This window comes from Chaetura pelagica, unplaced genomic scaffold (genome assembly GCF_000747805.2).
Source record: "Chaetura pelagica isolate M959 unplaced genomic scaffold, ChaPel_1.0 scaffold135, whole genome shotgun sequence".
In the NCBI taxonomy this organism is placed as follows: Eukaryota; Metazoa; Chordata; class Aves; order Apodiformes; family Apodidae; genus Chaetura; species Chaetura pelagica.
In genome coordinates, this window is record NW_009953649.1 from 5,709,580 (window position 1) to 5,721,677 (window position 12,098).

General features: G+C 34.8%; 1 protein-coding gene across 1 annotated transcript in view; it reads right to left on the reverse strand.

Moving 5' to 3' along the window:
- PARK2 (parkin RBR E3 ubiquitin protein ligase) overlaps window positions 1-12,098 on the reverse strand; it is a 555,014-nt gene that overhangs the window by 448,396 nt on the left and 94,520 nt on the right. Inside the window, exon 4 of the mRNA XM_010000025.1 lies at window positions 324-442. Coding sequence (XP_009998327.1) covers window positions 324-442 — 119 coding nt within the window. The remainder of the gene's footprint in view (window positions 1-323; window positions 443-12,098) is intronic.

The following is a 12,098-nucleotide window of genomic DNA, read 5'->3' on the forward strand; positions in this document are numbered from 1 at the left end:
GCATTCATAATTCCAACCCTTAAGCACATGTCATTTTATACATTACAAATACTACCACGTTAATCATTTGTCCTTAAAATATAAAGCTAAGAATGTCTTTACAGGATTGGACCTCTAGTCTGCAATGTACTCCTCCACTTAATGGAGATAAGTGAGTGGAATTTTCATTAACCTTTGAATTACTCTTCTTAGTTATAAACAGCAAGACGAAAAATCAAGTAGAAACATATATATATATATATAGCCACATATATGCACACAGACAAAATTAGATATAAAATTTCCATATACTCCAAAACTTCAAAACAAACAAACAAGCTCACCCTTGCCAATGTCAGTGTCCCTTGTTTGCACACATTGCAGCGGACCCTCAGTTTCCCTGGTTTCACAGCTTGGCAGAGATTTTTACAAAAAACATAAAAACTGTTGTATCCAGATGTACCTGTCAGGAATTAAAAAAAAAAAAAGAAAAAAGAAAAAAGAAAAAAGAAATAATTTTACGTATACTGAAAATCAGTAACTGTTTTGAGAGGTTTCTATTTGACTATAAGCGATAGGTACAAAAACATGGATTGACTAATGTTAATGCCTGAAGACCGCATTGTGATCATCTTATCTTGCGTGGTCTAGTTCTTAACACTTCTCAGTAGCTCCTGCTTCTTGATCAATAGTTATAGGTAAACAACACCTTAACTCCTAGAAAATGCATCCTGTCTTGGGTTTGAGCTTACCACTGATGAGCACCAACTGTAATCTTTGGCAAGTGATGTATGAGGGTAATTACTCCAGCTCTCCATCATTTCCATCTTACTTCTAGCCTAAATTTGCCTACCTGCAAGTTTTATCAAGTTCAAATTGCACGAAAATTTCCTTGGATGAAGTTTAAAAGATTAGTTTGTCTGATAACACAGCAAGAAAACAAATATTTAGTTTAGCAAATTCAGTTTTATTCATGGAGGACTGGCAACCATTTCTTTATTCTTGCTGGCAGTGATTTAACCTAGAAAAGTTTGTAAACTGCTGCCAAGATATTAGGCCAAGTAAATTTTCAAGAAAAATGAAATTAAAAGCATTCTGCTCTGTGAAACTACAGAACAGATGATATGCAGAGAATTGGGTAAGCCTGGGGCCATGCTAATGAATTTGATTTCACATGCAATCCTGATTACTGTTTTGCATAAACACCTTTTTAGGATGGCTACTGCTATTCCTCAGAAACTAATAGAAGACTCATAGTCTGGTTTAATCTATACAAGACATCCCCAAGATCAGAGACTCAAGCTTATTATCAGATGTTGGACCGAGATTAGAATTAAACATTTTAATAGATTTTCCCCAATATCAAGATAAATGGTTGTGGAGATTTGACCCATGAACAGTGGTGAACTTCAAATCAACAGCAGTACCTTAGGGATCAAAAGTTTTTCACTGTCTTCCTCCTCATTTTCCTACTTCTCCCTACATTTACCAGCAATATGGTTTCTATGTATATTTGAATCCTAACATCCAACCACAGCCAATATGATCTGGAATACTATTTTAAACATGAATGACTTGCTTTATTTTTACATGTCTTTTACATGATGAAGGTCAGACCCTGTGTTCTGCCAATGAAAATGCCCATTCACTTCCTGATAAACCTGTTCATTGGTGCCCTAACATAAATGTGTAACCATTTTTCAAAATGCATCTTAAGAGAACCGTGTTATTTGAAGAACCTTTTTTCTAACAAAAAGTACATAGATGTCTTCAAAGAAGGTGTACACTGTGGAAAGAAGAAACTTTATACCTCTTTTGCAAGTTTTCACAAGTGTAAGCTATGCAAGAGTACATCAGTGATGTATCCAATACTAATTTTAATAAACTGTTCTATCTAGTATTTTTATTGTGCTTTCCTGGGGAATACTAATCACCATAGCAAACTCACAGGATCACAGAATTATTGAGGCTGGAAAAGACCTTTGAGATCATCAAGTCCAGCCTATGACCTAACACCACATCAGCTAGACCATGGCACCAAGTGCCACACTCAGTCTTTCTTTAAACACCTCTAGGGATGGCGACTCCACCACTTCCCTGGGCAGTCCATTCCAATGTTTGATCACCCTTTCCATGAGGAAGTGTATCCAACCTGAACCTCCCCTGGCACAGCTTCAGGATGTGCCCTCTCATCCTGTCACTAGTTGCTTGGGAGAAGAACCTGATCCCCATGTAACTACAACCTCCCTTCAGGTAGCTGTAGAGAGTGATAAGGTCTCCTCCAGGCTAAACAATCCCAGCTCCCTCAGCCTCTCCTCATAAGACTTTCCCTCTAGTCCCTTCACCAGCCTTGTTGCTCTCCTCTGGACCTGTTGCAGCACCTCAAGATCTTTCTTTAAGGAAGGGGCCCAGAATTGCACATAGTACTCGAGGTGAGGCCTAATCAGTGCTGAGCACAGGGGGAGAATCACATCCCTACTCCTGCTGGCTACACTATTCCTGATACAAGCCAAGATGTCATTGGCCTTGTGGGTCACCTGGGCACACTGCTGGCTCATGTTCAACCAGTTCTCAACCAGTACTCCCAGGTGCCTCTCTGATGGGCTGCTCTTCAGCCACTCTTCCCCCAGCCTATAACATTGCATGTTGTTATTGTGGTCAAAGTGTAGGACTTTGCACTTGGCCTTCTTAAACCTCATACTGTTGGCAACAGAATAAGATCATATTCAAACATTCTGTTGCATCTTATGCAACAGAATTTAAAAATAGTTCAGTTTTTGTGGAAAATTAACACACAACAAAATAATCACACACATGCAAACTTTTAATTTTAATAAGTGCAATCCAAAAGGTTGGGAGCAAATCAGCCTAAAAAACAGTTCTAAGATTAAAATAGAAACCCTTCCAGTCTAACAGACTCAGAACCATCTCAATGAGTACATTAAACCTTACAGAATAAAATATTTTGTTAATTAAACTGACACCTTTCCTGATCAGTCCTCCACTCCCTGATGTCTTGTATCCCTGTCTCACATTTTACACCAAGTTTATTTCAAGCAGTAAACTACTTGAGGAAGGAATCATGCTTTCTGCCTGCTTTGTGTTCTAAACTGATTCCATCTGGACCCAAAGATAAAATTATATTATCGATAATACTCTGCAAAATATTCACAGGATAGTATGGCATAAATCAGCATGACTGAATACTGCAGCAAAAAACAGCAGTCATAGGAGAGGCCTAAAATTAGACATACTGCTGATTTACTATAGAGGATAAATCTTATGCATTAGCTTGATATTTACACCATGCAAAAATATGTTATCTTAGCTCAATATTAATTTTTCATAGCAGTTTCCAGTTTTTTTTTCCCTCTTTCATGAATATAAAAAGTACCCCCAAATACATTCCCTATATACAATTGTGAAACACAAGAAACAAATGTATAATGTAATGAGTTTGAGCAGTTAAGCAGCACAGATCTATACAGAGACTGAGAACTACTTTTGAAATGTCTGCTATAGAAAGGCTGCTGGAGAGGCACAATTCGACAAGAGGAATGCTCTGATTTTAGGAGGAAGTGTAAATGGAGATTTTCAGCAATTAATTCACCATTTTATGCAGATGTGCCGATCTCAGTATCACAAAGTGCAGTCACATCATTACGTCTATGTCGTGAGCAGCAGCATCAGAAGTAGCAAAGCCTGGACTAAAAACTCCAGTGCTGCAACTCATCATACAGTATATATCAGTATAACACTGATAGCCAGCACTAAACTCTTCACTGACTTTTTAATGTCAATATGTATTTTAGTATGGTCCACTGCAACCCCTTGAATCACTTTTCTGAGAAGGACTGAAAGTAACAGGAACAAAGACATCTGCTCAATGCACCAGCTCTGACATAGCAATATAAATAAGAATGTTAATTATGACACAGAGCCAGTAATCAAATAAAATTGTTACAGCACCAAACTTAAAGCTCGTCTTTCCTCCTTCAATCATGGTCTATAAGTTTTCAGAAAGCTTTCAATTTCCTAACAAAAATTGCAGTAAAACATAAAACAAGTCACTGTGCCAAGGATTCAAGGGGAAAAGTACCAACAGGGGTAGTTACAAAATCCCAAAGGAAAAGATGAGGAGGTTATTTCATCTGACACTGCATGTGGAGAGCTTACAGTTTAAAGATCCAAGATACTCAGATGACAGATTTAATCTGTTCTCATTGGCCTTCATTAAAATCTTTCACAAAATCTTTTTTGCTATTAATTCAGATTCTGCTTCTCTCTCTAATGTATTTGCTATCTTAAGCTATTTGTGGATGTAGATCTTCAAGTTAGCCATAGAAAGGAAATAAGGAACGCTTGAATAAGTCACACTGCAGGTTGTATAAGATCAGACCAACTTCTTTTTCCTGTTCAGTTTTAGAGAATTATACAATAAATTACCCAAATCTGAGTATCAGAATTCTGAGATAGAATTTTCTTAGTTTAAAAGCAGGAGTGGGTCTAACAGATAAAATCTGTTGTTCTACTTTGAAAAGCAATTTCTTGATCATATTACACCTCCACCTTCTCCAGTAATTTTTAAACAATGTACATTTCACCGGGACAAGGCTAATATGTATGTCTAACATGTATGAATATATGTATACTTGCACAAATGTGAATTATACATATATGTGTATTCTGTAAATGTATGAGGCACACAGTTGTTGATAACTAAGAATTCAGAAAACAGTCCCTATTTTTCAGTTTTTGCTTTCAAATATCATCAGATAAAACCATTTATTACAAGCTAGTTAGTAAAATGCTTTGTGGTTTTCTCTATTGAGTACATTTAATTATGTTGCTTTTACCAGACCAAAAAAAAAATAAAAAAAAATAATGAAGATACGAATGCAAAAACCTGCTCATTTATGATCCATGTCAGGACTGGTCTTCTTAGCCTAATGAGACAAACTCTCTTTTCTACCTCTTCAAAGCTAATTTACTCACCAATATCCCATCAAAAAAGTATTAAAACTGTTCGCTTCTTTTAGTGTTTTCTATAAAAAGAGAAAGCAGCTTTCTCTGATGTATATTTCAGTGTTTTCTACTGTCTCTCCATTTATATTTTTAAGTTTGTTAAGCCTGAATTACCTTCTTTTTTCTGTGTTGTTAATGGTGAAGATGCTGTGGGAGCTTTATAAATATTAGTGATAGCACAGACCAATTATGTTGATATGCATGACTAGTTAATAAAAAACCATTATTCATTAGTATAGACCTGATCCTGAAATCTCTCATCAGTCAAAACACCCATTATAACCCATATGACTATTTAAGTGAATAAGAACTGAATACAGATATTAGAAGCCAGCCTACCATTCTCATTTAAATAGTATTTTCATATAGATTATAATGATTACTGAGTCTTTCCTTTAACTCAGGTATTTAAAACGGACACAGCTACAGGAAGTCTTTCAACAGATTGAATACTACATAAAACTAACATTGTTTCAGATTCCATTACATTTACATTTAGACTAGCTGTGATTGTAAAATGTAGACTGACTGCCAATAGACCTCTCAGACCATTTTAGCAATTTGCAACCATATAATGGAAAACATATAGTTAGAAGTGGGGGGAATTAAAAAAAAAAAAAAAAGAGATGACTTACAACATCATTTTCATTTTCAAAAATACAACTGATTTGTCCGCTTCTAATATTTTCTTTTTTAACTGCTTGTCCTTCACAGAGGACATGGCTTTCTTCTCCAGACACATATATGCAGATACATCCGTGAAACATTTCTACCTGTTGAGGATGATTATTTACTATCTAATTTAAACCATGAGAATGGCAGATATTTGACAGCCAGATTCATTAACCTGGTCATGCTATATTCAGTGAGAAAAAAGGGCACTTTCATAGTTTGATTTGATTCATCCAAAGTAGAAATGAAATTATATAAATATGTCAGATAAATTGTTGTTCCTAAGGGGGTCTGCTTCTTTCTGTTATGGGGATTTAGGACTACTAGGTCTGTTAGAGATATCTAAGTTGCAAATCTCTAAAATTAGGTAAGGGGAATCCCACTTGGTGATGCTGTACACAAAGAACTCGTGACAAACAGCTGTGGTATTTTGTGACATGGGTAACAACATTAAATAGACTAAACATTAAAAATCCTTGAAACTAAAATACGATCTGCAGAATGTCTGTGGGTATGGTGTAATTAAAGTATATGGAAAACAAAGCTATTTTAAAAAAAGAAATGGACTGGTCACTAACAAGCAGTATAAATGAAAGTAAGAGAGGATATTAAGAAGAGTTGGAATTTGGCTAAAAAGGGTGTAATGCCTATGTAAGTGGTGGAATATTGGGAGTACTTGACAAAGACAACAGGAAGGGGGGAGCATTTGTCTTTTTAATACCTTACTTCTTAGTGACAATTTTTTTTTGTGAAAAAACGCAGAAGGCTTCCATTAATTTAAAAAAAAAAAAAGTATTTGATCTATTTTAAATTTCTTGAATTTGTAATAGAGCAGGAGAGTTGGGTTTAGGATCAAGAAGATGTACATCCAGACACAGCATGTCTAAAAACGTAACAGGAACAAAAGTAAGGAGCTGAGCTTAAATGCAGCTCCCAGGCCAGTGGGCCCACTGAAGATGGATGAGGTGGAAACCGCTAAAGAGGCTTCCTAAAGATCTTTCTCAGACAGCTTTTTTCACAGCAGTCTGATCCAAGGTTACACAACTGCCCTGTTACCCAGCTGGCCTTTGACACAACCAGTCAAGGCAGAATGAAGGCTGAAGAAGTTGCAGAGCTTGTTGGTGCCTGCACACGAATAACATGATATCCCAGAAAATACCTGTCATGTCCAACAAGAAACAAAGTACTGACAGATCATGGAAAGGGTAAAAGATCATTAAACTATCATCTTCTTATTGTAGAATGCACCACAAAACTTAGGAAAAGAATTAAAATAAACTACATTTAAATTTACAAAATGGATGTATGCATTTTCAAATTGAAGATTAGATTCTATAAGCTTATTTATAGTTTCAAATATATGACATTTCACAAAGATACATCTGCATAGGAGATCATGTACAATTTAGGCAACCACATTTTTTACAATACAGAATGTAAAACTCTAATTCTGCTTTCTCAATTAGTTTGAAATGTTATTGCTAGTGTTAGTGTGCAATCACAGTATCTAATTAGATATGTCATTTTTTGACTGAAAGTTCAGGTAACAGCATGCCTTTTGTCAAATAATAGCTACTCTTACTGAACTGCTTCTCTCTACTTCAAGCATCAAAAAATCTCAGTTCTACTCAACTAATGTTGTCCAGATACAGGTGAGTTAACGTACCAGTAGCAATTACCAGTAGTTATGAAAGGCTAGTAACAAGCAGCAACAACAGTATTACTGTTGGTTTTGTTAAAAGTGTATATTACCTTACCACAAAAAATTCTGCAAAAGTTTGTTTTCAGAGCACCCCAGGAATAAACAGTGAGATCGCAAAGTTTATGGAAGATAACTGAGTTATTCAACATATAAAACATTTAAAAAGCTCCCTCAGCAGTTTTTTAATAGAAATTCCACTGTTACTGAATTAAAATTCTAGTTCTCTGGTTGCCAAATAACTGGTAAAAACACAAGAATCGAAGGTCAGAAATAAATGATCTGTTTTCTCAATGCAGTCCCAAAAGGAAATTGAGCTAGGACTTGAGTATTCACCATCAGAAAAAGAGGAATGAAAAAATAAAATCATTGCAGATAAATGTAAGGTAATGTAAATGGGAAAAATAATTTTACACAAACATTGATGGTCTTGACTAGTTATTACCACACAGAAACAAGATTTGGGGGTTATAATAGATAGTTCTATGAAAATGTCAGCACAATGCTCAGTAGCAATCAAAAAAAGTAAATTGAATGCTAGGAATTATTAAGAGAGGAACAGAGAAAAAAACAACAGAAAACAGTGCTGTATCCATAGTGTGCTCCACTTTCAACAGCATGTACAATTCTACCTTTTCCATCTCAGAGCAGGATAAGATAGAACTGAAAACAAACAGAAAAGAGGGAATGTATTATCCAACAGCATTCATGCCACAATCACTTAAATAGACTAAGACTCATTGGCCCCAAAAATCAACAGTTAAATGGGAATATGAGGAAGGTCTACTACATCATAAGAAACATAGAGAAAGTGACCAAGAGTGGAATAGCATCCTGGAAAATATCATTACTAGATTGATTTATACAAGGTATTGGCAGAAGCTACAGACTGCCAGTAGGACACTATGGTAACTGAATCTTTCGTCTGAGCTGGTGTAGCCACTGTTCTAGTTCATATGAGAAACAGAGAGAATAATCTATTTCTACATGTCACTGTGCTGCTGTGCCCCTTCAGAAAGATTGTAGATTGGATCTTTAGTTACAAATGTCCAGCCTATTTTGACCTACATGCTGCAAAGGGAAAGACATGGGACAGTCCTGCCTCTGTGCAACACAGAGCATGTCCTCTGTTCTGTTCCTGCCCATCACACGATCTTGACCCATGAGACTTTACCAAATGACTCTCATTTTTTCCTGTTAAAGTACAGATATTTATAGTCGTTGTTTTATTCACAAGTAGTCACAAATATTGAAGACATTTAGCTCTGCTGTAGCAGATACTTTAGTGATAAAATGACAACAGGCCGTTGTACAAGTCTTATGAGTTTAAACTACTAAATTATAAATCTTTGTGCATTTTCTTTGAACTCCTATGCCTATTTTTTAATTCCAAGCTGGCACCCTAAGATTTAAAAACTGATTGTGTTTTGCACTGTACCTTAGTTTTCTGAAGAACATTTCTCCCACAGTAATATTCTTTAAAATATTAAGTGTCTTCATGTTGACTACAAAATGATCATAACTTGTATGTCTATGTTGTTTAAAAAGTGTTCTTCACTTTCTGTTCTTTTGTTAATGTTTTCAGTCTTATTAGTTCTGATTCCTCGCATGTTCAGAATAGGTATTTCCAGCAATTTTACATTTTTTTGTTTGATTTAGGTTTCTAAAGATAAAAGAAATATTGTTAGTTTGAATACTTTTTTGATACTCAGAGACAATGTAAATAAACAAATATCAAATTACTTGGTAGTAATGGCCAATGTTGCTGGTTGAGCATAGAGAACAATTTTGCAACAGCTTTGTATTCCCCATATCCCTTCCCAGGTTCAAAAGCATTACTTCAAAACGTAATATACTTCAGTGATGGTTAGAAAATATGGGAATTAACACTTTGTTTAAGTTTTATACATTTATAAAAATTGATGATTAGATTGATCTATGTCTATTCTCAGAGGCAATGAGAAAAACTTTGGAACAGCTGCTGTCTCAGGGAAGACTTGAGAAATTCATGTCTCATCCACAGTTGCACAGCACACTCTCAAGATTGGAAAATGTTAGTAGTGCTCTCCCTAGGAGTCAGCTGGTGCAGACTGTTGGCAGATCAGGTCCATGACAGACACCAATATTTACTAGTTATACTACATTTTTAATTGATGTAGATTACTTTTCATATGTGCAATAAATTTATTCAACTGAATATTCTGTTTTGACTAATTTTCTGCATTTTTTAAAAATTAAACAATCACAGTAGGAAAATGGGAGCTGCAGCAGAAAGGGAAAAGGAAGGCACAGAACTGAACCTGGGGTGAGAAGGGAGGGAAGGGGAGGAGAACATTGCATAGGTAAAAAATGCCCCTGGAAATATTTTTAAAATAATTATATTAACTGGAAAAAAAATAAAATACTGAAGTCACAGATGTGAAGAGATACTGCTAAGAAAAACAGAGGGCAGAAAATGTCATAGATGGATATGGATCTCAGAAACATTTTAGGACACTAGCAGTAGGAAGGGATACAATAAGCATAGGAAGTTGCTAGTTGAACTAGCTCCTTCCATAACACAGAAAACGTATCAGAGCAGCAGCACTGTCATTTGCTGATTTTGAACAGGACTACAGAATAACAGGCATACTATCAAAGAGGTATTTTGCATGAGCAGAGAAACTGAGTGTTGGAAATGAGAGCCAGAGACTCGATCAAAGAGGTATAAAAATAGTAGAAGAAATGAACAATGAAGAAATCACCTACGTTTCAACTCTGAAAAGAAAAGGCACACAATAAAGGAAAAATGATGAGGGAAAGGAATATTCTCCCTGACAGGATACATAATGGTAAATTGCTTTATTATATCAGTGATGAGCTTTGAAAAGATAAGGGCTGGAGCAGAATAATTTAGAGAAGAGAACAGAAGTATTGGCAATTTTCAAAAAGGACATCACAATACATTTATTAAAAAGTGTAAGAAAATGTTTGTCACTTCATCAGAGCTCTTGTGTACTAGATGACAGTAGTGTGAGGGTTTGACCAGAGAGATCATGATAAATAATATATTGCAAATTTACTTGCCTTTGATGAGCTCAAAACTAAATCAAAGATCTTTAGCTCTCTGAGCAAGAAATGTTTAATCTTAATCACCCATCTCATTCATAAGTGTATATATATATATATTTCGTAAGAATGACAACACACCTTATTTGAAGAAAAATGATGAAAAGCTAAGTATGTTATTCTATATGGAGACTATTTGGATAGCTATGCTGCCAAGGAGCTCCAAGGTCGAATGCAATCACCTTACTTTTACAAAATAGAAGTAATTTTTTTACCATAAAGGAAAGAAGGTAAAGTGAGATTTTACATAGCATCAAAGCAAAGAACATTTCAGCATAATTAAATAACTTTATTTGGGTGTATCCCTTCTGAAAGTTAATGTTAGCAATAAGATACTTCAACACAAATATTATAGAAAAGATAATGGAAAATAACTTCAATCCAAGTTATTTCTCACCAACACCTATCCACTTAAAAACTGCTTATGTAAAGCACTTTTGCTATCTGTAAAAACTGGTTGGGATAGAGACTAGAAAGATCTCTGAGATGTGAAAATCTCAAAATGCTCTAAACTCTCAATGTCTACATATAGCAAGGATCTGAACTTGGCAAAACAGATCATTTGTAAAGAACAGAGTTTATTCATGGATAAAAATGTATATTTTGTATATAAGGAATGTGTGAATGCAAAAACTTGCACACTCACAATTGCAATCAAAATTTCTTGGGCACATTTAGAGTGAAAATGTCCTATAAAATAGACCAAATGGACATTCCTGTAAATGGAAATAACTGAAATTTATGTTTCACAGCTATTCTACAAGCTATAATTTTGGTGAATTTCTGTCTTCCCTCTTTACCAAGAGAGACTGAGTGACAACCATCCAAAAAAGTGGAAAACAGATGTATGTACAACTGATTAGTAGAAAGATACTGTGGTTACACAGTCACACACATGTATTTACACTAATATAAACTTAAGTTTTTAAAATTTACACACAGCTTTTTAAAAGAAAAATAAACCTATATTGGGTGACATTTATCAACTATTGGAAAAGGAAAATAATTATATAAAATATACATTATAAATCCCATTATTCAAAACTTTTTAAAAAGCAATTTAAAAGAGTTGGAATGCAACTTCAATTTTTAAAATGAGTTCCACTAACATCATATCTATTCCTTAAAACTATCTTACAGTTACTTTCACATACATATATGCTTTTGAAATATTTTCAGCTTCAAATACCCAGAGATACTAATTTTTTAAAAATACCCTTTAGCCTATAGGATAAACCAGTAAAAATATCATAATGCAGGGCTGCAGAACCTAATACAGACATCAAAAAATACTCTAATCAATGCTTAGTAAAAGAAACCCAGTTACTCACAAGCCAAAATCCAGGAAAGAATGACAAATATTTGGAAACTGCATTATGTAAGGTGCTATAAGCTTTTAATAAAATGTGATTGTTAGTGTAAATGAGCCAGTTAACTGCTGACCAGGAAAAAAACCAACGCAAAAACAACACAAAAAAACCCCCACACCTTTGAAAAAGTATTTGAGATATACATTGTATAAATATTAATGTCAGCTACATTTTCTATGAGATAATCCTAAGTAACACTCCAGAAACTATAAATGGGATTACAAAATGGATGTTTACTCTAAAAT